This window comes from Mustela nigripes, chromosome 4 (genome assembly GCF_022355385.1).
Source record: "Mustela nigripes isolate SB6536 chromosome 4, MUSNIG.SB6536, whole genome shotgun sequence".
NCBI classification, from domain to species: domain Eukaryota; kingdom Metazoa; phylum Chordata; class Mammalia; order Carnivora; family Mustelidae; genus Mustela; species Mustela nigripes.
In genome coordinates this window covers 164,296,667-164,321,654 of record NC_081560.1, presented here as the reverse complement: position 1 = coordinate 164,321,654, position 24,988 = coordinate 164,296,667, and the positions used below count along the sequence as shown (strand labels likewise).

General features: G+C 49.2%; 2 protein-coding genes across 7 annotated transcripts in view; one reads left to right on the top strand and one right to left on the bottom strand.

The window, feature by feature from the left end:
• SEC31B (SEC31 homolog B, COPII coat complex component) overlaps window positions 1-24,988 on the top strand; it is a 38,159-nt gene that overhangs the window by 12,851 nt on the left and 320 nt on the right. For 2 of the 6 annotated variants that reach the window (XM_059398352.1, XM_059398351.1), the window contains exons 9-26: window positions 46-207; window positions 727-861; window positions 4,047-4,277; window positions 6,219-6,293; window positions 6,554-6,652; window positions 7,007-7,106; window positions 7,604-7,782; window positions 8,041-8,167; window positions 8,538-8,683; window positions 9,388-9,561; window positions 10,066-10,227; window positions 13,084-13,261; window positions 13,695-14,009; window positions 14,254-14,312; window positions 14,610-14,756; window positions 15,051-15,170; window positions 15,636-15,707; window positions 15,940-17,088. In XM_059398352.1, coding sequence (XP_059254335.1) covers window positions 46-207; window positions 727-861; window positions 4,047-4,277; window positions 6,219-6,293; window positions 6,554-6,652; window positions 7,007-7,106; window positions 7,604-7,782; window positions 8,041-8,167; window positions 8,538-8,683; window positions 9,388-9,561; window positions 10,066-10,227; window positions 13,084-13,261; window positions 13,695-14,009; window positions 14,254-14,312; window positions 14,610-14,756; window positions 15,051-15,170; window positions 15,636-15,707; window positions 15,940-16,119 — 2,661 coding nt within the window. In that variant the 3' untranslated portion in view covers window positions 16,120-17,088. Of the gene's footprint in view, window positions 1-45; window positions 208-726; window positions 862-4,046; window positions 4,278-6,218; window positions 6,294-6,553; window positions 6,653-7,006; window positions 7,107-7,603; window positions 7,783-8,040; window positions 8,168-8,537; window positions 8,684-9,387; window positions 9,562-10,065; window positions 10,228-13,083; window positions 13,262-13,694; window positions 14,010-14,253; window positions 14,313-14,609; window positions 14,757-15,050; window positions 15,171-15,635; window positions 15,708-15,939; window positions 17,089-17,991; window positions 18,991-24,988 lie in introns of those variants that run through there. The other 4 variants (XM_059398353.1, XM_059398354.1, XM_059398355.1 and 1 more) reach the window with 4 other exon arrangements.
• Window positions 20,832-24,945, bottom strand: WNT8B (Wnt family member 8B). The gene is made up of 5 exons (XM_059395967.1): window positions 24,931-24,945; window positions 23,600-23,738; window positions 22,611-22,736; window positions 21,727-21,869; window positions 20,832-21,518 (listed from the first exon to the last, which is right to left on the bottom strand). The coding sequence occupies exons 1-5, from the start codon at window positions 24,943-24,945 to the stop codon at window positions 20,973-20,975; spliced, it is 969 nt and encodes a 322-aa protein (XP_059251950.1). The 3' UTR covers window positions 20,832-20,972.

Sequence of the window (24,988 nt, the reverse complement as noted above, 5' to 3'; positions counted from 1 at the left end):
CTTCCTTTTAGTCAGGGTTTCCCTAATGGTGGGGTTCCCTCACAGGTAGTATATAAGCTACCCACACAGAGCAGCTGGTGCTTTGATGTGCAGTGGTGCCCCCGGGACCCTCCAGTGTTCTCTGCTGCCTCCTTCGACGGCTGGATCAGTTTGTACTCCGTGATGGGTAGGAGCTGGGAGGTCCAGCAGATGAGACAGGCTGACAAGGTTTGAAAGGCTTGGTGGAGAATGCTGGAGGGAATGCTGTCTCTATGTGGGGGGAGAGAAAAGGACGAATGGCCTGGGAGGAAAGGGGAACTATTGGAGACTGGGAGGCCCTGGGATGGGAGGGCTGCACTTTTGGTGTAGTGCCCATCTTCCTGGGACGGTGTCGTTCCTGCTACAATACGAAACAGACCTTCATGTTGACTCTTTCTCTTGGATGTTCCCTGTAGTATTTCGGGGACACTGGATCTCCATGCCGGGACCATTATTTTGGAAATACGAACTGTCTCATCTCCTTCTCTCCTGTAGATCCATTCTGTGTCTATATTCCACTGTAGGCCATGGATGCAGTAGGCTTTCCAAGAGCTTCCTGCATGGGAGTTCTACCCTCACTACCAGTTCCCTAGAATACGGGAGTCCAGCCTTTGTCCAGATTGGGTATCTCCAGGATTCCTCCCAGAATAAAGTTTATAGATGCGGCCCCATGTGGGGTTGGTGATACAGGTGTCCTTTTGCCTTCAGATCTCTTCTTCTTTCAGCAAAGGCCAGCCTCTCCCACCATTGCAGGTACCAGAGCAAGTGGCCCAAGCATCGTTGATACCTCCTCTAAAGAAACCCCCCAAATGGATGAGAAGGCCAGCAGGTGTTTCATTTGCTGTAAGTGCACAGTTGTGCATGTGTGTTTGTGAAGCCTCACGTATGCCCAACACATAGCTGTGTTCTGTGGGACATTTATTCCTACTGCCTGTGCTCACATCAGGGCCCATTTTTGGGCTCAAGCAGAGTCACTATTGCTCTCTTCTCTATCCCTTCACCTTGCTTACTGTGCCAGTGCAGTCTGAAAAGTATTGGTTGCTGTAGGCTGTTTGGTTATAGAGAACTGCCTGAGGGCTCCATCTGATTTTTCTCTAACCCCTACATGTCTGGACTGAGACTGAGTGCAGACATGGAAGGGTTAGAAACACAAAGCAGGAAAGAAAAAAATTTGTAAGTCCATCCTGTCACTCCTCTGCTCAAAACCTTTGACCTCTATTCCGTTATGAACTCAAGGCCAAATGTACACAGGGCTCTGCTTACCTTTTCAGTTTTTTTTTTTTTTTTTTTTTTGAAGTTTTTATTTATTTATTTGATAGAGATTGCAAGAAGGCAGAGAGGCAGGCAGAGAGAGAGAGATGGGGGGAAGCAGGCTCACTGCTGAGCAGAGAGCCCGATGTGGTTCTCGATCCCAGGACACCGAGATCATGACCTGAGCCAAAGGCAGAGGCTTAACCCACTGAGCCACCCAGGCGCCCCACCTTTCCAGTTTTTATTCCCAACTTTTCCTTATGTGTTCCCTGAGTTCCAGTTCCATATGACTCTTTTCTGTTCTATAGATAACTCCTCAACTTTGCTGCTTCTGCCTGTACCCTTCCCTTTAGCTTCCCTCCTGAGCCACTGAATCCTCCTATGGTCTTTTATGGTCCCTTGCTTAAATACCACCACCTCCACAATGCCTGTCTTTAAACCCTTGTCAAACTTCACTTCCACTTGTTAAGCATCTGCCTTCGGCTCAAGTCTTGGTCCCAGGGTCCTGGGATCAAGCCCCACATCAGGCTCCCTGCTCAGCAGGAAGCCCCCTTCTCCCTCTCCCTCTGTCTGCCACTCCTCTTGCTTGTGTTCCCTCTCTCGCTGTCTCTCTCTCTCTCTTTCTATGTCAAGTAAATAAATAAAATATTTAAAATATATATATATAAATAAATAAATTTAGGTTTGAATTGAAAACAGATGTATCAAAGATGTGGTTCTTGTGTTCTGAGCCACCAGTTTTATTGTGGAGGTAAGGCTGACATACTCAGGAGCCAGGGAGGTGAAGAATTCTGATGTTGAGAGAGGTACATTCTGTTGTTTATTTGTTTGTTTCAGGAGGTAATTCTCTGTTTAATTTTTTGAGGAATCACCATATCATTTTCCATAGCAGTTGCACAGTATTTCCAACGGCAATGCCTAAGAGTTTCATTTTCTCTACATCAGCTCTAATCATTATTTTCTGCCTTTTTTAATTGAAGTGTAATTGACATACAATGTTACATTCAGTTTCAGGTGTACAACTTAGTGATTTGACAAGTCTGTACATTAGGCAATGCTCCCCACACACGTGGCTACCAGCTGTCAGCTTGCAGCACTATTACAGTACCGTTGCCTATATTCCCTATGCTGTTCCTCTCATCCCTATGGCATATACATTCCATAACTAGAGGCCTCTACCTTCCACTCTTCTTCACCCATTTTGCCCATCCTCCCACTCCCCAACCCTCTGGCAACCACCAACTTGTTCTCTGTATTTATGGGTCTGTCTGGAGAGGCCTGCATTACTTTTTTTTTTTTTTTTTTTTTTTTTTAAGATTTATTTATTTATTTATTTATCTGAAAGAGAGAATGCCCATGGATGGGTTGGAGGAGATGGGCAGAGAGAGGAGAGAGAGAATCTCAGGCAGACTTCCCACCAAGCATGGAGCCCAACACAAAGCTCTATCCTGGGATCCTGAGATCACCACCTGAGCTGAAATCCAAAGTCAGACCCTCAACAGACTGAGGCACCCAGGTGCCTGAGGCCTGCATTCTTGTTATAGCTCTGTCACTTATCAGCTGATGACCTTGGGCAGATCGCTTAACTCAGGACTATCTGTAAAACAGGGATAGTGATACCTGGTCAGCTTATGTTAGTGAATTGACATGAACCTCAAGAATATACATAAGCACTTTGTAAGACTAGCAAATATTAACAGATCAAAAGTTAAGTTTGTTTTGTTTAGTGCTGATCTGTAGTGTAGGTTTGTGCTGTAGGAATCCAGTGAAGAATTCCAACTCGGAAAGTTCATTAAGGAGGAGGTCTCCGGAAGGGAAATAGTGAAAGGTTGGGGAGTAGGCAGTAGCTGTCAACCATGGCTACAACCTGAAGACCTTTCATATATACTGAGCCTAATCCCCGGGCCCTTCCCCGCCCCCATGTCCCAGATTCGGACTCTATTGTCCAGAGTACAGCCTGATGACTCGGGATAGCTGTGGTGTTGTGTTAATGTGGGGCTGCGATGGAAACCTGCTGGAGTCAAGGGACTTTAATAAGCTCTGCTTGGTGACAGATGCTTTAGGTAGGGTCCCTGTTTTGGTGAGAAGGACGCTCAGGTAGGGCTGTTTTTGTGGGTGAAGGCTCAGAAGCAGGAATGGACTGGGCACTTTGGGGATGTGGAGTGGTCACATAAATAAACAGGGAGACAAAGGCTAGAGAGTCTGGCCCTGACTTTGGGGGATTTTGTACACCACGGGCAGAGAAGTTTAAGCTTTCTTCTGTGGCCTTCTGAAACCATAACACATTCCTAAGCAGCTGTAGGTATAGAGTGATGGTCTGAGGCTTGGACTGGAGGAGGAAAACCCAGAGGCTAGCAGCTTATTCCAATAACCGAGGTGTGCTAGCCCTGGAAATGTGACAGAGGGGCCCTGCACGAGAAACACTGCACAAGAAGAGGTGAGACTGCTGTTTCGTGGCTGTGGCTGTGTGGGTATAAAGACTGTGATAATGCCAAGGCGTTTAGTCCAGGTAACTGGGAGAAGATTGTTATTAGCACAGCTGAGAAGATGAACTATGTGCCGGAGTCTGAAGCTGATGGGGCTAAAAATGCAGAGGTGGTTTTCGTATATGGGGGCGCATTTGCTGCTCCTTTCCTGATCCTGTTCAACCCCCAGGAGTTCTTACTATTGTTTTTCTATCCTAGGGCCAACCAGTTAAATAGCCTTCCCTGTAATGTAGACTTGGTGTTAATTTTTAGCCTGAAGAGATGAACTTTACCCTTGTTTTTTCTTACCAGTTTGGGGGGAAGCTGGTTACCTTTGGCCTCCCCAGCACTCCTGCCCACCAGGTGCCACAGCCTTGCCTCCGCCTAGTCTTCGTCAGTCAAGTCATCATAGAATCTGAATTCCTGAGGCGGTCAGCTGAGCTGCGGGAGGCCCTGGAATCAGGAAATCTCCTGAATTATTGTCAGGACAAGATCGAACAAACATCGCTGCAAAGCGAAAAGATGCTCTGGCAATTCCTGAAGGTAAGAAGCATGAAGGTTGGCTGCTCTGAAGTATTTCCCCCAAAGCTGGAAACTCTAGGACATGAACAACCACACTGTGACCTAGATTACAGAGGCCCTGACCTCTCAGGCTTTTTCCTACACCACACCACCCTCTGGACACAGACTCTTCACCTTTTACCAGTGGCTCAGAGACCTTTTGCAGCTAAGGAAGCTGAGAGGTACAAGTGATACTTGCCTTTTTTGCTTCTATTGCTGATGTCCTAGATACTTTATCAAAGCCACAGTGAAGGCTTTTATGCCATGCCAAAAGGCAGATAAGGTGATGGGAAGAGAGAAGAGAAGGGAAAGGAAGGAAAGAGGATTGGCTGGAAGGGGACATCATCATGAGAAGGCTTTGAGCTTGTTTCAGGTAACCCAAGGCAAGTTATTGTGATGGGACTCAGGGCTTAAGTCCCAATTTATTTTGGAGGCGTGGATCAAGTTCCAGTGCTAATGAAATTTCAAGTTGTGCATGACATCAGAAGGAGTGCTCCACCTATTAAGGAAATTGAGCAGATAGGAGGAGAGAACTAAAGGGAGAAAGAGAACCTACTGGACAGACAGTGAGAAGATTATTCAAAGCTTTGGGATCATAGTAAACAATAAAAAAGGACAGAGCCTGTCCCTGGGGGTCTAAGAAAGACTTGGGGTCGGTGCTTCAGACACAGTAGAACTTCATGAACATAGACACCAGGAATCCGGGAAGGAGACAAGATTTGAGAAAGATCATCAACTGCTGAGTGAAGCTAGAAAAAGGTGTGGGAAGAAAAGAATAAGAAATGATGCTTTTGTTGTAAGCAGAACTCTACTGCTCCAGGAATGGTGGAATGGGAAAGAGAATAGAGGTCACCATCAGGAGTTGAGCCTTTATTCTTCTGAACAAAGGAGGCAGCAGTACCTAAGGACAGAGGGGAGTCTGGTCAAAAACCTCCCCAAGAGCTGTCCATCATGATGGTCCTGAAGCTGAACGTGGTTGAACATTTCCAAAGGATGAATATGGGAGAAGGCGGGAGCCCTGAGAGACTGTGAGAAAGGAGTAGTCAGAATTCATGGTTCTGAGTAGGACAAATGAAGGGCTCAGCTCCCTAACCCTGATTAGGGTAGGGCTTCAGGAAGGTTTTTGCCCTCAGTTTCTGGCACGCTGCCTGGGTAAGCTGACTTGGTTTATATCTGGGCAGCTTCCCCCATGAGCTATGATTTCACCTAGATATTTTAGACTTACAAGACTCTGTAGGTTCTCTTGGCATCAGTCTGCCCAGAAGGATGTGGGACAGGAGCCACAGCTTGTCGGCCGGGCAGTGGGAGGTGGCGCTCTTCTGTAGGGGTTCTTGGAGCAGCCCATGCAGGAGTTCAGAGTCCTCCTCAACACCCCAGAAGACAGCTTAGGTGCAAGGAGATGAGATGCACACAAGGCAGGCATGTAGGTGGCCCCGGCAGAGAAGCCTCATGCCTACAAGAGCTAATGTCTCTTGTACCCACTTCAAAAACGTTTCTAGAGTCCCTGCAAAAGATCTGTTCAGTTACAAGAGTCCTTGCAATGAGGGCAGCCTGGGGTGTGGTGCCCACAGAGGCTATTTATTGTTTGTTTAGTTCCAGTTCAGATGCAGTTTATCCATTGCAAGCAGTGTTGCCTGGAAACATAGCTGACATTTGACTCTTACCAGGTAACCAGGCTAATAGATCTAGTAAGTCAACAGAAGGTCTAGTTCTCACGTAGAAGTGGGCAAGGGTTTTGTTAACACCCATGCCTCTAGCCCAGCAGAATCAAATCTGGGGAGAGATGGTGTTGGCCTCAGTAGGACCCTTCTGGTAGCACGAAGAATTCTGTTAGAGGGTACACTGGCACAGACGTTGGACTTATGCAAGAGAGGATCATTCACATTGATTTAATGGAGACTTGTGTGTTCTGTGGTTCCTTAGGTGACCTTAGAGGAAGACTCCAGAATGAAATTTCTAAAACTATTAGGATACAGTAAAGATGAGCTTCAGAAGAAGGTAAGCTGCTTTTACATCAGAAGCACATACTTGAAGCAGAGAAGAAGAGAAGGCCTTCAGTGGAAACTGTCTCAGTGACCTCTTTCTGGGCTTCACTAATGCATATATAAACATTGTACCTCCTGGAGGTAGGCTTCTCCCCAGGTAAATAGGCCAGGATCTTAGAGAGTCCAGTCAGTGTGGTGTGAAGGTGGGAAGGAAGCATATTAGATGTTTGACCTTGTGCTGGGAAGAGGATACTCACAGGTCTCTCCTTGCAGGTGGCCACGTGTTTGAAGAGTGACGTGGGGCTGGGTGAGAGACCTCAGTCCAAGGGAGATGATCTCCACAGTAACAGACAGCAGGCCTTCTGCAGCCAGGTGTGGTGGGAGCCCAGAAAGCTGGACCTGGGGTAGCACAGGAGACCTGTCTTTAGGGCATCTGCCCCTTCCTGGCTCTTTGTTTCGCTCTCATAAAGTGCTTGGCTTCCATAGATGTCTTCAGACTCCTCGTTTCTTGGAACCACAATGAGACACAGAGTGCATAAACTTTTGGGCTGGAGTGGAGCTCTGTTTTAACCATGGACTAGAGCCCTTCCTAGACCTTATCTGGTTATTTTTTATCTGTATCATTATGGGCCAGATAGTAAAGCTCCCAGAGAGAGCTACTAAGCCAGCTCTCTATCTGTTTTCAATTCATTTCCAAAATAGCCACCTCCATCCTTTCTTGCACAGACCTCCAAACACCTCACAGAGGAAGCCTCTGCCTCCTCATCCTTCTTTGATGAGCTGGTCCCTCAGAATATGACTCCATTGGAGATCCCCATCACAGAAGGTACTCTGATCCTGAGGGAGAGAAATGCTCTGTGTGGGAGTAGGTGGGCTCAGAGTTCTTGGACTTGAGAACATCTTCTTGTCCCCTGCCTCCTGCCTCCCTCCCACCATCACAAGTGCTGGGTGGTTCTGTTAGTGATTAGAGCCCTCCTTGGATTTTTATGGATACATCTTTGCTGTGGAAGGCCTTCTAGCAAGATATTTTCTCTCCTACTGTTTTCTTAAAAGACTGCGACCCTGTTCTTGCTGAGCAAGCACACGCTGTCCCTCTGGTATTGCCATGTGAGGCCCTCCCTCATGTCGAGCCCTGTCCTTAGAGTCCTGGGTCTGGTACTCGGGGATAGTGTGCTACATTTTGTTGCTGAGGAACGAAACTTGGGAGTTTCATTTGGGGCAAGGGAGATACAGAGATAGAAGGGGTCTACTGTGGGCCCTGTAGGGGACCGGAGGCTAGGATCTGAGGGCAGGCTGACATGGAGGGGATGCCTCCGCTTGCAGACACGGATGGACTCCTGAGCCAGGCTCTCCTGCTTGGAGCACTGCGCCCTGCTGTGGAACTGTGTCTGAAGGAAGAGCGCTTTGCTGATGCCATCATCCTGGCCCAGGCTGGAGGCGCAGATCTGCTAAGGCGAACACAGGAGTGCTACTGGGCCAAGAAGAAAACCAGAATCTCTTCGGTAACTGCCCACTGTGCAGGAGGGGAGGGGATTACTTGGACTTTGTCAGGTGGATGCCTACACCTCGGGGTTTAGAAGCTCTGCCAGGCTCTCTCTCTCCCCGCTCCAACCAGCCCTCCCTCACCTGCAACCCCTAGTCAGTGGTCTAACAAGAAGCCTGCTCACCAGTGGCCTTTCTTAGCATGTCCCTGTGTGTGACTCCGACTGCCTGTTCTGGATGGATGGCTGATGACCTCCTTCTCTCTCTGCCCATTATAGCTGATAGCCCGTGTTGTGCGGAAGAATTGGGAGGATATGGTGCACACCTGTAACCTGCAGAACTGGAAGGAGGCACTGGCCTTACTACTGACATACTCCGGGCCAGAAAAATTCCCTGAGCTCTGTGGTAGGTAGCCCTAGGTTTCAGACAGAGTGGTGTGACTCTGGCATGCAGTTAACAGACACAATTGAGGGAGGAGGCAGAGGAGCAGCCTGAGCTCTGGGAGGCCAGGCCGTGTTGTCAAGGCCAAGGTCTGGGTCAGCTGGGAGGCTAGGACTACAGTAGTGATCACATATTGTCCTGTTTTACTTTTTCTCATTACATCTCTATGCAAGAACTCTGCCCTTCACTGTAGAGCAAAACTGGCCTCAGTATTGTCCAAAGACATTGCGGTTACTTGTCCCACAGCTCATGGTCCTCTGCCTATTTTCAAATAGGAGAATGAGAAGAAGCACAGGAAAGCTATGCCATTAAAGAACTTTCCATCTCTCTGCAGACATGCTGGGTACTCGCATGGAGCAGGAGGGTGGCGGAGCACTAATTTCCGAAGCCAGACTCTGTTATGTGTGCTCAGGGAGTGTGGAGCTGCTGGTGGAGTGTTGGGCAAAGTGCCACCAGGCTTCATACCCCCTGGCTCTGCAGGTACTCTCCGTGTGCAGGGCCCTGGTCACTCCACACCAGGCTCGTTGGAGAGGCTGTTGACGGGGATGTGCAGGGGCATCAGAGGCGAGGCTTCCGGGTCCCCAGGCTGTGACCAGTCTATTAGGAAGTAGAAAAGGGCCTTCAGTGTCTGGGATGAGCTAGCACCTTCCTCTCTCCTCAGTCAGAGGAGACTGAGCAAGAGCTGCTTAGGCATTAACTTTCACAATTTTTTCCCACTTTAGGTTTGGTTTTACAAGTTTATTCTTTGTTTGAATAATTGTGAACCTGGGTCTCTTAGCTGCTATGAAAAGTTCTGTGTATTTAAATTGTGAAAGACATTCCACAGGTAACTAGAGAAGACTCACAGGAAGACAAAGCCGCAGATGAAACGATAGTGTAACAACATGAAGTTGATGCTGTACTAGCAGGGTAAAGGGTAGAGAAAGCAAAAAAAGAGGCAGAGATGTAGGAGAGTCTAAGAGCCAGATGGACTCAGTTGGAGCAATGCTAACAGCTTGGGAGGTGAGGCCAAGTGGCTTTTCTCTAACTGTCACATCTTCTACAAATCATCACCTGCTGCTTGTACCTGGCCATGGCCAGATACCCTCAGACCTATAGTGGGAAGTCCCTGGGTGAACTGCCTGGCCTGAGAGAGCAGGATGTGCTTGGAAGACACCTGACTGCCCTTATCCCTGTTCCTGTAGGACCTGATGGAGAAGGTGATGGTCCTTAATAGGAGCTTGGAGCTACTGCGGGATCCTGACAGGGTGAGCTCAGGCCCTGCCACAACCTTCAGGGTCACTCAGTATGCCAGCCTCCTGGCAGCCCAGGGCAGCCTGGCCACTGCCATGAGCTATCTACCCAGGGACTGTACTCAGGTGAGTGGAACCATGGAGAGGGAGCAAACCATTTCAGTCATCTAACACTGGCTGAGCACGTCCATGTTCCAGGCACTCCGCAGATGCTGAAATTCTAGAATAAATGAGATCTAGTCCCTCAGGAAGTTCACCATCCCTTGGGGGAAATCAGATGTCAGTAACTTACAGTGTTATAACAGAAGCTTATACTAGGTGCTATGAGACTCCAGGAAAGGGGCTGGTTTTGCATAGAGTAGTCATCAAGGAAGGCTTTCCAGTGGTTAAAACAGTTGAGCTGGACCTTCACAGAGAAGCAGCTTCCCAGCAGATGTAAGGCATTCTAGGTAGAAGGAACGCCAAGGAGAGAGGCTTGGCAGGGTTTAGGACCTTTGAGTCACCTAAGGTGGCTGAAATGTAGAGGGTCAACTGAAGTTTGAATGCTATATGAGGCCAGGCTTATAAGAACGGATATTTACTCATTTTAATTTTAATTAACACAGTTTTTCATTATTATAACTTTTGTAGGCACCAGTTCAGCAGCTGAGAGACCGACTTTTTCACGCTCAGGGTTCTGGTGTCTTGGGCCAACAGTGTCCTCCTTTCCCCTTCGCTCGGGTTGTGGTGGGAGCTACCCCCCACTCTAAAGAAACATCCTCTTACAGATTGGGATTCCAGCCTTCTCACCAGGTAGGGCCTGGTTTGGTTTGTTCACTCATTTGCTCATTCATTCAAAAACACCTATTTAATGTCTGCCAGGTACCAAACGTGGTTCTAGGCACTTGGAATATATTAGTGAATAAAAATGATGAAAATTCCCAACTTTGTAGAATATAGATTCAGGTTTTTTGTTTTTTTATTCCTTAATAACTGCTTGTCAAACAACTGCTAGGTTCTTAGAACAGAAATGTGGCCTAACCATGATTCATGTCCTTCATTAGCTCATAGTCTCATGGAAAGACAGATATGTAAAAGATTAGTACAGTAAAATTCATAAATGCCGTGATTGGGGTACGATACGGTACCATGGGATCACACAGAAAAAAGTAACTTGGTCTTTGGGGGAGCAGGAGAAGCTTAGGACTTATTTTAGAATGAGTATGATGTTTGATCTGAGTATTGAAATTTAAGTTATTTAGGCAAAGGAAGGAATAGGTAAAGGTTATTTCAAGCAGTGGGAACAGCATGTAAAAAAGCACTGAAGGGAGTGTAAATAAAGCCCACTTGAGGAACTACTGATATTTCAGTGGGGCTACAAAACAGGTGTTTGTTGTAGGGGAGTGAGATTAGATGAAGCTGGAGTAAGAGGTGGGCGATAGAGCAGGAAGGACCTGGAATTCTGTGCTGAAGACCTTAGACTTGACCCTGAAATTGAATGGTCTTCTGCAGGGGAATGATTAGCTATGTGTTTAGGAAGGGCAAGGCTGGAGGCAACTAAAAGGCAATAGCAAGAGATGTGAGGGCATAGAATGACTGACCTAAGGCTAGAGAATGAGGTTAGATTTAAGATACTTAATAAGTAGAATGGACAGAAATCGGTGATGGCTTAGAGGAGTCTGCAAAGTGGGGGGACGGACCCCCCAGGTACCAACCAGTGCCCAGATGGTTAGGGTGCTATTAACTTAGGATACCTGCCTGGATGCTGCTGGAGGGACTGGGGAACAAAATCCAGCAAGATGGTAAATAGAGCTATCAGACAGAAGCTCTGACGGTTCATCCTGTCCCACCTTTAGTTCTCACCCTAATGTTTTTTCTTCTTTCCCCCTGCTTACCCCTCCCTCCTCTTCCTTCTCCTTGTCCCCTCTCTCTCTCTTTCTGTCTCTCTGCCTCTCCCTCTCTCCTTTCTGTTTTGAAATAATTATAGATTCATAGGAAGTTGTAAAGAAATGTACTGGGGGGGGTCTCATGCATCACATTCCCCCACCCCATTTCATGCCAGTGTCCCACACAACCATAGTATAACGTTAAAACCAAGCAACTGATACTAGTACAATCTGTAGATTCAGATCTCATGAGTGTGTGTGTGTAACTATGTAAGAATTTATCTTCTCATCTCTTAAACAGGGTCCTTCACAAAGCAAAAATTGTTAATTTTATAAGGTCCAATTTATAGTTTTCTTTCTATGGATCACACGTTTTAGGTCTTTGCAAGTCTACACTCCCCTAAAGTTTTCCTGTGTTCTTTCTAAAAGTTTTATAGTTTTTGTTTTTCAGTTATGCTATGTTCTGTTTTGAGTTAATTATTGCATATGGTGTGAAGCTTAGGCCAAGCTCCTTCTTTTCTTGGCCAGTGGATATCCATAATTGAAAAGGCTGTCTTGGGCGCTTGGGTGGCTGAGTGGTTAAGCGTCTGCCTTTGTCTCAGGTCATGATCCCAGGGTCCTGGGATTGAGCCCCACATGGGGCTCCCTGCTTGGCAGGAAGCCTGCTTCTCCCTCTCCCACCCCTCCTGCTTGTATTCCCTCTCATTCTGTCTCTCTCTGTGTCAAATAAATAAATAAAATCTTTAAAGAAAAATAAAAAAGAATAAGCTGTCTTGGGATGCCTGGGTGGCTCAGTCAGTTAAACATCAGCCTTCAGGGGCACCTGGGTGGCTCAGTGGTTTGGGCTGCTGCCTTCGGCTCGGGTCATGATCTCAGGGTCCTGGGATCAAGCCCCGCATCGGGCTCCCTGCTCCGCAGGAAGCCTGCTTCCCTCTCTCTCTCTCTCTCTGCCTGCCTCTCTGCCTACTTGTGATCTCTGTCTGTCAAATAAATAAATAAAATCTTTTACAAAAAAAATAAAAATTAAAAAAAAATTAAAAAAATAAACATCAGCCTTCAACTCAGGCTGTGATCCCAGGGTCCTGGAATGGATTCCCGCATCCAGCTCCTTGCTCAGAAGGGAGCCTGCTTCTCTCTCTGCCTGCTGTTCTCCCTGTGTGTGCACCCGTGCGCACGCTTTCTTTCTCTCTGACACATAAATAAATAAAATCTTTAAAAAAAAAAAAAAGAAAGAAAAGGCTGTCTGTCCATTGAATTGATTTTGCTCCTTTATTAAAAAATAACTGGGCATATTTGTATGAATTTATTTCTCAGATCTCTGTTCTATTATGTTGATCTGTGTGTCTTCTCTGACAGTACCACTTTTTCTTGAATACTACCTCTATGTAGTAAGTCTTGACATGAGGATGAATAATTCCTCCCACTCTGTTTTTCCTTTTTTTTTTTTTTTTATGATATAATTTATTTCAGAGAGAAAGAGTGAATGAGAGAGAGATAGAACAAGCAGGGGGAGGGGCAGAGGGAGTAGGAGAAGCAGACTCCCCACCAAGCGGGGAGCCAGACACAGGGATCCTGGGACTTCAGGATCATGACCTGACCCAAAGGCAGACGCTTAACAGACCTGAGCCACCCAGATGCCCCTCTTTGTCACTTTCTATAGAGACATAGTTTCTGTTGATTTTTAAGAACTAGCTTTTTGTTCCATATTCTTTATTGTTCTTTTATTTTCAGTTACTTACCCTTCTTTTCCTTTCCAGGTGCTGACCCTTTTTTCTCTTCACAGGTTCCAACTCCATCTCCAAGGCCAAGGATTTTCACACCTCAGTCATCACTAGTGACACCCTTGATATCTTCCCATCCTGGCCCTTATCAAAGCTCCCAAACACAGAATATCAGTGCCTACAGGGCACCTGAGCTCCAGGCAGCCCAGCCTTTGCCCTTGGCCCCTAGTGTAAGGCCTGGTGAGTGAGTGAGTCAAGATGTATCTGGGCAGAGCACAGAGGATAACAGTTGGCATGGCCAGCATGGATTTGGGGGGCATTATGTCTACTGTATAGTGAGAGAACCTTGGAATTTGTAGTCTGAATCCCTGGTACTATGACTTACTGGCTTTGTATCTGTGGGCAACAGACTTAGCCACTGTTTCTTTTGAAAAGTGAGAATAGCTATTATATTGGTCATTTCAACCCCACAGGATTGTTTTCAGAGTCAAATGAGGAATAGTTAAAAGTACTCTGTAAATGGTTGGTCTCCATACACACATACTCATCTTTCATTATCATTATTAGGGATGTTTGTTTGTATTTTATTGCTGCCTTATTCTTCCCTGATAAGCTCTGAGTCTCTCCCAAATTGAAGTTTGGTGGCAAATGACCTGTTTCTGTTCCTTTTCAGCTTTTTTTGAGCCACCTCTATTAAGTGGGCAAAAAGCCCAAATTTCTAACCCCTTGGGGTTCCCTGGAGCATGGCCTCTTCCTGGTCCACCTCCACCTGTGGTATCCTCAGACGCCATACAGCCTAGCTCTACCTCTCTGGCTGAGACGACTCGACTGTTCCCTCCACTTCCCGTGAGACTCCCAGGTGTCAGTCCTGCAAGCTTCGGGTCCCTAGCCCCTCCTGTCAACTTCTCTACGACACACCCTCCAGGAGGGCCAGGTGCTGCCTGCTCTAGTGCCCTCCCGATCACTGGCCCCTCGACTGCTCACCCAGGTCAGTCTTCTTTCCATGGCTTCTGTCTTCTGGGTCATTGCCTCCTTCCCTTCCCCCCTCCACTACCATCTTTCCTCACAGCAGTGATGTGGGGGCCATTGGGTTGAAGAATGTCAGCTGAGCCTGTCTGGTTTGCAGAGGGAGGTGTGATCGACTCCAGCTCAAATAATTCTGCTGGCCTTCAGGCTGAATTTCCAGGGTTCCTGACTGTGCCCCTAAATATCTCTATCTTTGTGCTGTGCAGGACCTCAAGACTCCTTGAAAAATGCCCCAATGCCCAGGGCAAACCTCCAGAGGAAAAAGGTCAGTTCATGCCACCTACCCCCATACATACACCAATGACCCATATTCTATTTTCTTCCAGAATTCAGCCCGTCTGCTTGTCAGCACACACACTGTCCTGTCCCTTTCCTCACTCTTTCTTCTCCTCTCAGCCAGCTTCTCTTTCCTTCTTGTATGCATGTATCAATCTCCCTGTCTCCTGGTTCCCTACTTGCTACTCTGTTCCCTTGCTCACTCAAAACTTTTGTTGCTCTCTCAAAGCAGGGCCTAGGAAGTCTCTCAGCTTAGACTCATATGCTGTTCTTTCTCTGTGTCTAGTTGTCAGAGATATTTATGCCCCCAGCACCTATCACTGCTCCAGTGATGAGCCTCACCCCTGAGCCACGAGGGGTCCTTTCCTCACAGCCTTCTGTCCTTGGGATGGGCCATGCTCCCCCAGGAGCCCCAGGAGAATTCAGCCTGCAGGTGAGGGGAACAGTGCATTAACCTTCCTCTTGGAAACTGCAACTCCCCCTGGGTATAGAAAAGCAGAGAGCATGGGAGATGGGTCTCAGGCATCAAGGGGCAGGCAGATTTTGCACTGGGGAACTGGTGTGGGCAGGTCCCAAATGTCCTTACTCCAGAGAAGAGGGAGTACCCCTTTCCCCAACTGTGCTTTAGTGGGAGCAGTGTGACACTGAGTCACGGAGGACTAGTCTGTAGGGAAGCTGTGAGAAGGACAGCTTGCCAGTCTCCCCTGTCTCCCTGCTCCTTCCTCAGCAACTTCAGCAGCGGCCCCCTGAGAAGGTGGAAAGGAAAGAGCTGCCTCCAGAGCATCAGTCCTTGAAGACCAGCTTTGAGAAGCTTCTACAACGCTGTTCCCTGTCTGCCACTGATTTAGTAAGTCTGAGCCTTCCCCACAGTGTCCGCCTCACAGCACTGGCTTGTTCCCAGCGTTCCTGAGCTGTAGATCAGTTCCTTGTGTGCCTCTTTTCTCAGGGTCCCTGAGCCGCTGTCTGTGTCTTGTACCTACTAGATATCTCCATGTGGGACAAGAATGGGGGCTCGTCTGGTCTGAGTCTAGCACCTAGGAAGCAGGGCCTAGCAGCACCAAGGCTTAACTCTTGGCAAGGCAGCACGGGGCACCGGAGGGAGGGTGCAGCTAGGAGTAAGGAGACCTGCCGTTCGTGCACTGGCCGTGTCAGCTTACGCAAGTCACTTACCCTCTTTGGGCCTCCATTTCGTCTCCTGTGAAATGAAAGCAGTAGCATGAAGGCCTTCCAGCTCTGACATACTGTGATTCTTTATAGTCCTGTGTAGTGTTAGTCTCGGGGCTGGGGTCAGAATCCATTTCCCTCCCTGCAGAAGACAAAACGGAAGCTGGAAAAGGCAGCCCAACGTCTAGAATGCCTATATGATAAGCTCTGCCAGGGCACAGTAAGTACATTTAGTGATGCTCCTCTGTCCCCTGCCCTACACCGTCAGCTGTGACCAGAGGGACCCCTGTCCTTTTCCATAGGTCTCAGTGACCTGGGTTCCCCATGAAATATACACATAGACCTCTTGCCTGACCCTGGGCTTCAGAACTTAAATCCTCTCTTACTGTTCCACGCTCCCAGGGCAGGGGCTGGGTTGGGCTCCCTTGACCTAAGCGTCCGTCCGCCCACAGCTCTCACCCCATGTCCTGGCTGGGCTTCATGAGGTAGCCCGATGTGTGGATGCGGGAGACTTCGAGCAGGGCCTGGCAGTGCATGCCCAGGTGGTGGCCTGCAGCAGCTTCAGCGAGGTCTCCAGCTTTATGCTCGTCCTGAAGGCCGTCCTCACCATTGCGCAGAAGCTACACATGTAAACCAGGGAGCCTCCCTTGCCAGGAGCTACTTCTGCTGTGACTTAACTTCTCCCTGCAGAAAAGGGGGAATTTTGGAATGGGTTTTGTTTGTTTTCCCCCACCCTCTTCCCTTGCTGCCAGGTATATGATGCAGTGGGCTTGCCTCAAAGCTAGCAGAGTGCCTGCTTTCCAACCCTTTATGCCTGGCCTTCTAGAATCTGCCGAAGGCTCTCAGCCTCTGAGGCAGAGAGAGCCAGTTCTTCCCTTTCCCTGATGCTGGGCTCTGACAGGACCCGGAGCAGGGCATCTTCTCCCCCAGGGGGATTCTGTGTAAGTGTGGCTTCGGAGGGGCTGAGTGGGATCATTACCTCCAAGTCTACCTCTGCTGTACGCATCTTGTGGGGATTTGTTTTCCCCTTCTGTGGGTTATGAGCCTGACCTTACCTTCTCCTTGCCTCTGACTTCATATTTCCGGGTCCTTTAATTTCTGAGCCCCAGAGACTGGGCTAGAATTGACTTGTTGTTCATCTTTTGAACAAGTGATGGACATGGGGGGTGGGTGCTGGGCGGAACCAAGAGGAGGAACTTTGGCCCGTTTTACAAGACCTTCTCTTCTGCCAGTATCATAGGGATGGGCTGGGTTAGGCAGAAAGTAGAAGGTGCACAGCCTTTTGCTGGGAGCTACCCTAGGCTGTGAGACAGGAGCAGAGGGACCACTGCCTGCGGGGACCTGACCTGATTTGACCTGCCCAGACCCTGGCCCAAGGCCCTCGGCCATTCATTCTGTGATCATCAACCCCATTCTGCAACAGGAGCCATATTAACAAAAGACTTTTCTGGCACTGCTCCTCAAGGGTTGGAGGCCCTTCTCCTCAGCCCTCACATGTCTCAGGGCTGCCTTCTCTGGCTGCACTTTTCATGGTTGAACTTTGCATTTGAAGCACTGATGTACTTAGTGGGCAATAAAGCTGCTTTGATTTGGTTTCCTCAGTCATCTCCCAATTATTGTCTCCTCTGGGTCCTATTTTGCCCTGACCTCTCTTCCTATTCTCTTTGTTCCTGCTCCCTGCACCCCAGTAAGGTAGGAGAGAGGCTTGAAGACCCATGGGGAGTCTAGAGAGTTGAAGAAAGGAGGGGGTGCGAGGAGGAGGCCTTGCAGGATCTGTGGCCACTCTGGTGTGTGTGTGTGTGTGTATGTGTCTGTCCGTGCCTGACGTTCAGCTCTAGGGTTTTCCCCACACCACTTCAGGGCTGAGCTCAGCAGCACAAAGGGGCTGGGTGTGAAGCCGGGGGTACTATCTCTAATCCTGTTGTAGATCCCATCATGTCTGTGGGCTAGATGTGTGTGTTTGGAAGGAAGGGATTGTTAGGCAGTATTTGTTTGTAAAGCCACTTGCTCTTCAGATAATACTTGCACTAACTTCTATTGAGGAAGCAGTGTGAGCCCCTGCAAAGTCCTTTCCCAAAGTGTCTTTGAAGCCAAGAGCCCATTGAAGGGAAGAAAGGCAGGGAGAGGGGATTAGTTTGTTCAGCAGCTGTGAATTTCAGTGGGAGGTTGATGAACTCTGAAGTCTTTGTTTAAATTAAAGGGGGGGAGAAAAAAGCCGCTGCTGGAGCGAGAGCCCCACTTGGGGCCCTGAACTAACACAAGGAGAAGTCTGAGCTGCAGGGAGCTGTGTACTGACTGCGGAGACTTTTCCCAAACACTTTCGGGAAAGGTGTTGTGAGAAGAGAAGGGGCGGAGTGGGGGATTAGCATGTGAAATGAAGTTTTCATGGACTCCAGTGGGGGTAGAAGGCTATTTTAATGGCATTTTGTTCTCTTATTTTCTCTCCTTGAGCTCTTTAGAGATATTGTTTTGCTAAGGCAGGCTTTCTTCCCCCTTTTTTCCAGTCTGCGGATTGCCTCTATGGGAGCCAACATAAATATTTCTCCTCCAGGAATGCGGGTTAATTAAAAGGAAATGAATGAGTGGAAGCATCCAATCCAGACCCACAATAGGCGGGTGCCCTGGCCTGCCCTCCCCTCCCACCACCGCCAGCACCACCAGGGCTGAGCACGACCCTGGCTCTGTCTTTGCCCTAACCTGCTGCTAAGGCCAGTTGAAGCTGGGATTCTTTTCAAGAAAAGAAAGCCCTGCCTGTGTGTAGGCCCACAGGCCAGCAACAGGAAGGAGAGTGTTTTGCGCCCCCCCTTCCCCCCACGCCGTGTCCTTGTCACTTCTCAGGATCTCCCTCTGCTTCTCTCTGGTGGAGACGCATGGGCCTTAAAGGGTATGCAAGAGGAAGGAAAGGAGGGTTCCAGGATGTACCCCACAGTAACTTACTAGTTGGCTGAACAAGACAGACCTCTTTTTCAGCATCGGTTTTAATCTATAAAACAAAAGGTTTGACTGGTTGACCTCCAAGGTGTCCTACCAAGCAGCTGTTCTGGACTCATCCATGTTTTGCAAAGGGGAGCACAACCCTGGTGATTGAGCGTAAGAGAGAACTTAAACTCCATGAACGCAAGGAGGTCTCTGTGTTGTTTGTTCACCACTGTATTTGTTCACCCGTGGTTTGCTGACTGACCAGAGGAATGCGTGGATAATGCAAGAGAGGAAAGAAAGCAATACAGATCTGCGTTAGCTCAATAATGTTTTCTTTATAGAACTCAGATGAATCTGCTTATCAATCATATCCATTTGGCAATACAAAACAACAACCTATGAAAGAACTTTCCGGCAGCAATGATGGGTTTCAAGTACCGGTCTGGGATTATCAAATATGAAGCACAATAATTGTCCTGCTTTCATGCTGAGAGACTTGGAGAATGCAGTTTTCCCTTACAGCCCCGTTCCTTTATATTTTCTAGCGGCCTTGCCAGATTTTCTTATGGTACACTATCAAGTAATTCTGCCAAGTAGGACAGCCAGGTTAGCATATGCTGCTACTTGATTAGGGAAGAAGGACAAGTTGGGAGATTCACGAGGCCCAGATCAAAGCTGAGGGAAGGAGCAAAAAAAGGCTTTTGCTGATAGAGCTGGAAATGAAGCCTTAGGAGATCCTGAAGGGAAGTGTGTCCCCCATGGGGAAGGGCAGGCAGCCTCTCCCCTCAGTAAGTGTTAGTTGACCAGAGGATGTACAGGGATGAGGCTAGGGGTTTGGAGTCTGACCTGGCCACTGTCCCAGTTTGGAATAGACAAGGAGCCTTTCCACTCTCCTGGGTTGGCCTCGAAAGCCTTAGCCCATTACCTACTTGGAGCCACATCTCTGTGCCCTTTCCTACTCTGGGAGGTAGGATGAGGTGGGCTGGCATCTGACCAGTTCTAAAGAGCTGTCCCGTGTCCAGACCCATGACCAGCTTAGGAGGAGGGAGACGGCTGGGAAGCTCTGTGGGCTACAGAGAATCTGTCAGGGATTGACTCTTCCCTTTCCAGAGCCCTCTTTCAGAAGCAAGTTCCTGCTGTACTGCTTTTCTCTCAAGCAGCGAGCTCACAAGCAGTGAGCTCTTAGCTTCTGAGTGAATGTACTGAGGGAAGGTTTGTGTGAATGATTCACTAATTGTTGGCAGGCTAGCCTCAGTCAGCCCAGCGTTAACTACGGAGGCCATCGAGAAAGTGAGGCTTGAGGGAGGATAGTGTTCTAGCAACGCGGGGAAGGAAGAGAGGGCCTAGAAGTTCTGTCTTCCACCCACCCTCCCCAATGTCCCCAAGAATAAGTTCAATACCTAGACAAGAAGGCACATATCACAGGGACTTCAATAAATTAAAGTTCAAGGTGCTGAGCTTCCAACTGGAAAGTTTCATCGCAGGAAGTTTACCTATTGAAGGCAAATATCCAATGCCCTGAATCCTGCCTATTTGAGATCCAGGTTTGCGAAAAGGAAAGGTCCCAGCTTCTCCTTCCTCATGACCTGCTTTTAGAGGTACAGAGTGGGGTCTGAATGGGAAATGTTCTTTATTTCATTCAGTCTTGGCTCAGAGAAACAAGGATCCTTTGAGGAAGGAGGAGAGGTAAAGTCGGTTGCTAGGAAGGAATAGGTTAGGAGCAGGGAGAAGTTTCAGGGGAGTAGCTGGTCGTCTGCCCTTACATAGTTCCCAGACATTGTGGGTATGCCTGGGGCACCTCGGGTGATTGTCTGAAGGTCACTAGGTCATGGCCTGACGGGTGGAGTCAATATCACATGGTTGAGTAGTACCCTTGGTTTCCAGCAAGTCACCCTGCTAGGGTTCCCATTTCTTCCATCCTCAGGCCCTGCCTTTGGGAAACAAGCCCCAAACACATGCTTTTTCCAGGGTCAGTTTTGTCAGTTTTTCTTCAGGGAACGGGAACAAGAGAAAGCATTAGAGATTGCTGGGGTGTCTGCCAGCGGTTAGCAGGGAATCAGAAGCACGGAAGGAGCTCTGAAGAAAGAAAAGATGTGGCTGTGGTAGAGACCTGGCAGCAGAAGAATAGGGGGAGGGGTGCAAGAAAATGGGTGAAAGGGAAAAGCATGGCTTTCACGGGCCAGGCCCTGTGAATCTGGGCTGTGCTCTTCCACAGGCTCCATCAGCCAGGCCAGGCCAGGCCTTAGGGCAGCAGGGAAGGGGAGGAGACACGCCTGTTCTCACCCTAGTCCAGGGAAGATCAGGAGCTCAAAATCTCAGGACTGGGAGTTCTCACACCTAAGTGTGGCGGGTGAGGATGATGGGGACAGAGTTGGAGGAGAGCACAGAAGAATTGGGGGAAAGGGTGGGATAAAGGGTTGGAAACTGGAGATGGTGGTGTCTCTCCCTCCTGGGATCCCTGGGCAGGGGGATGCTGGGGCGGGGCATTCCCTAGGTTCCTCTATCACTGGGGTCTCTCTAAAAGAAGCCTAGGACAGAAGGGGAAAGGAGGGGGCCAAGGAGCCCCTCAGGGTTTTCGCCCGGGTTTGTGCGCGGCGCCCCCCCGCGGCCGTGCGGCGCGGCTGCAGAAGTATTTGGTGACCCGGCGGCGGCACTGCTCGCAGCGGACCGCGCAGCACCAGTGGAACTTGCAGTTGCAGCTGGACACGGTCTCGGCGCGGCGCTCCTCCACCGCCAGCCCGCAGTCCCCGCAGAGCCGGCGGCAGCTGCGGCGCTCCCAGCGGCCCAGGGCCCGTCCGCGCCGCAGGCACTCTCGGCCTTCTGTCCCCAGCAGCCCCAGCGTCTTGTTCTCCAGGCAGTAGTCCGGAGAGTCCTCCAAGTGCACCAGCTCCCGCGTGGAGATGGAGCGGAAGGTGTCGGCGATGGCGCCTCGGCCGGCGGCACTGTTGCCGGCGCCCTGCAGCAGGTCCACCTTGAGAGCCGCGTGGTACTTCTCCTTCAGGTGCGCGCCCACCTCGCGGAACTCGGGCAGCTGCAGCCAGCAGGTCTGCGTGGTGCAGCTGCCGGACACTCCGTGGCACTTACACGTGCGTTTCATGGTGCCCTTCACCGCCTGGGGAGAGAGCTAGGAGTGAGCTGGCCAGGGAGTAAGCGGCGGGGGAGTTGGCCGCTGGGGGATTGCGAGGCGGCTAGCTAGTCCATGTAGCTGGCGGGCCTGGACCCTCGCTTTTCCAATCTGTTTAATGAACTGAAGAGGGGTCCGCACCTAGGGCTGGTGGGGGTGGAGCCAGCTGCCTCACCCCAGGGGCTGTAGGACTCACCTTGCGGCCAGCCTCGTTGTTGTGCAGGTTCATGGCTGCCCGAGCATCCTGTCCTGTCTCTAGGGCATCGACAAACTGCTTGGATATTGCCTCTCCGAAGCCCACGTTGTCACTGCAGCCTCCCCACAGCCAGCCTTGGCCCCCTGGAAGGGTACGAGGGGAGGAAAGGTCGTTGAGCAGGCAAGCATGAGCTCCTAGGCTACTGTTTCTAACTGCGTTTGGCGTTGGGCAAGTATCCTCTCCAGATCAGTTTCATCCTAGATTTGTTTAGGCCTCATTTCCGCTTCCACTTCCAGCCTCAGCCAGTTCCCTGCTCTGGGCTCCATGACCTAAGTCCTTGAGGAGTGGATTCTCTGCAAGGCGCCTGCAGCTTGGCCCTCTACACGCAGTCTCTGGTCTTTGGGCAGAGTGTGTTCGTGCCTGGTGAGCGATTGACAATGGCCCGAAAAAGGAGAGGAAAGCACCAGCTTGGGGGGGCAGGGGCACAATAGAAATAATATGGATCAACCAAGTTGAAAGTTGAATTGGAGGTCAGAGAGGATTCCAGAGGACAGCAGAGGTAAAGCGTAGAAAGGAAATGGGTAGGCATGTCCCCCAATACGGGGACATGGAATGATGTTCCTTCTGTTCTGAGAGAGTAGCAGGATTGAATCCACAGGGAGTGTTCCTTGGTTGTGTAAACTAAGGAAACCCCCCACTTGGAGAAGGAGGGCCCCGAGCTACATTGAGCCTGGTTTGTCACTTCTAGGGTTTTGGCTTAAACTGGGAGGCCCTGATTTCCCCAGATTTAGAAGAATACCACTGTCCTCCACCCACCAAACTACCCACCGAACTTTTCTTGACTTCACTGGCCTGCCCTGGCCACCCACCGTACCTCTACTCACCCAGCTGCCCGTTGCGGGAGTCGTCACAGCCGCAGTTGTCAAAGTCGCCGAGGCTGCAGTTCCTAGTCAGAGTGTACATGACCCCAGCAGAGCTGATGGCGTGTACAAATGCTGTCTCCCGGTTAGCTGGCAGGAACAGAAATGGGGGAGTCAGAGCAGGGGGTTACAACTCAGAGAGTGCCAGTCGTGCTGTCTCCCTTGAGTGCCATCACTGTGCTCTCGTCCCCAGCTCCAACCTGTTTCCCCACCTTTACAATGTACCTTACTCTCTTCCACGGTCTGCTTCAGCCTCCGTCTGAGCGCTATGCTTCTCCCCTCCCATCTTTTCAGGTCACACATTATGACTAGGTGGCTAGATGACTGTTGACCTATAGGATTCTTAAGGATTTAGGTGGCAAAGAGCCAGAGGAAGAAATGGGGAAGGAGATGAATCTGAAGGCCAGGCTGTAAAGAACTCATGCCCTTTCCTTCCTGAAATACTGAAGTCTAAGAGGCATGGGCCAGCTAGTCCTGGAAGAAACCTCGCTTAGCAGCTATTTCATTGACTGGTCTGGCCACTCTTTATCTTCTTGGGAATCTGGTGTCCAAGTTCGTCCCCACTTATCCTGTACCTCTCTGCTGAGCTGCTGAAAGAAGGGGCTAAGTGGCATGAAGAATTAATACTCCTGCCTACCTCCTGATGCTAGTGTGAGGAAGCCCTTAGCCAACTGGGAGGCCAAGGATGTTATAGACTAGGGGTGAGGCAAGGTCTATGCATTGAGCAGTGAGGGTGTTGTGAAGAGAGAGAGAGAAAAAAAAAAAAAAGCTTTGTAAGAAGGAGGAGATGGAAAAGGGACAGAGAAAAGATCCCAGAGACAGGATCACCTGAGAATAGAGACCAGGTGAGGCCTAGGATGCTGATGTAGAAGCAGCAGGAGGCCATCCCTGAAGAACAGGGCTCTAACCTATGGCCAGGGAGTCAAGGGAGCTGTGGCCGAGGCTTTCCTTACCACTGCGAAGGCCACTATGGCTGGACAGCTGCAGGGCTCTCTCGGGGCAGTTCCATCGGTCCCAGGCAAACTGATACTTGCATTCTTCAATACCACTCTGGGCACCAGCTGCAACACTGCTGGAATAGATCAGGTAGGCCTACAGAAACACAAGGGTCAAAATTCAGACTCCCAGCTGAACTTGGGAGGCATTTGCACTGAAATGGCCATGCAGCTCTTTTCCTGCCCACTCTCCTCTCCTTCTAAAATAATGACAGGGACGCCTGGGTGGCTCAATCGGTATAACATCTACCTTTGGCTCAGGTCATGATCCCAGGGTCCTGGGAATGAGTTCAGCTCCTTGCTCAGTGAGGACCCTGCTTCTCCTTCTCCCTCTGCCTGCTGCTCCCCCTGCTTGTGCTCTCTCTCTGACAAATAAATAAAATCTTTTTTAAAAAATAAAATAATGACAGAGTAAGCATTTAAATTAAATATGCTATTCCATTTAACATCACAAATAACCTTGTGAAATAGGTACTATTTTTATAGCTTAGGAACCTGAGGCCCAGAAAGGTGAAGTAAAGCAGTTTGTTCAAGGTCCCACAGCTAGCATGGTAACAGTAGGAATGAAATTCAATGTTACCAGATCTAGACCTCACTAGCCTTTTTTTTTTTTTTTTTTAAGATTTTATTGATTTGACAGAGAGACCATGGGAGAGAAAACACAAGCAGGGGGAGGGGCAGAGGGAGAAACAGGCTTCCTGTTGAGTAGGGAGCCCCATGTGGGACTCAGTCCCAGGACCCTGGGATCATGACCTAAACCAGAGGCAGACACTTAACAACTGAGCCACCCAGGTGCCCCTAGACCTCGCTAGCCTTTGTTCACTATACTATTCTGCCTCTCCAAAATGAGTCCAAATTTCATAATTATCATGAATTTTTGGCTGTTCTCATCCCATTACTGTCTTAGAAAAGAACATTTGGCAGCTGGAACTGTCCTTAGAGATCATGGAGTACAAAGTCAGCATTTTAAAGATGGAGAGCTGTGTCCTACCACTGCACTGAGAAGGATGTGTGGCTGCAACCTGACACTGGGAAAGGCCATTGACTTTTGTGGTTCTGGAACTTCTGGCCATAAATTCAGAATCAGTTCTCCTGAGTTCTTGCTTTGGTCTTGACAGTAGTTTGCTGTGTTCTTTTGGGTGCATCCCTAACCCTCTCTATGCCACGTCTTTGCTTCTGTAATATACACAGCTAATAAAAAATGTGGATATCATGAAAAGAAATTGACGTGTATAGTCTTCACTTAAGATCAGTGAAATCCAAATAAATCAAAGGCCATTCTTTCTTACCTTTGGACCCGTCATCAGGAAATTGTTCACTGACCTAGAAGAGACAAAAACCACAGAG

Excerpts from the sequence above, each read along its gene's own strand:
- WNT8B (XM_059395967.1), bottom strand. Across the intron at positions 22,737-23,599 it reads CCATAGTGGCCTTCGCAGTG|CTAACCGGGAGACAGCATTT; the intron begins GTAAGGAAAGCC and ends TGTTCCTGCCAG. Across the intron at positions 21,870-22,610 it reads CTCCCGCAACGGGCAGCTGG|GGGGCCAAGGCTGGCTGTGG; the intron begins GTGAGTAGAGGT and ends GTACCCTTCCAG.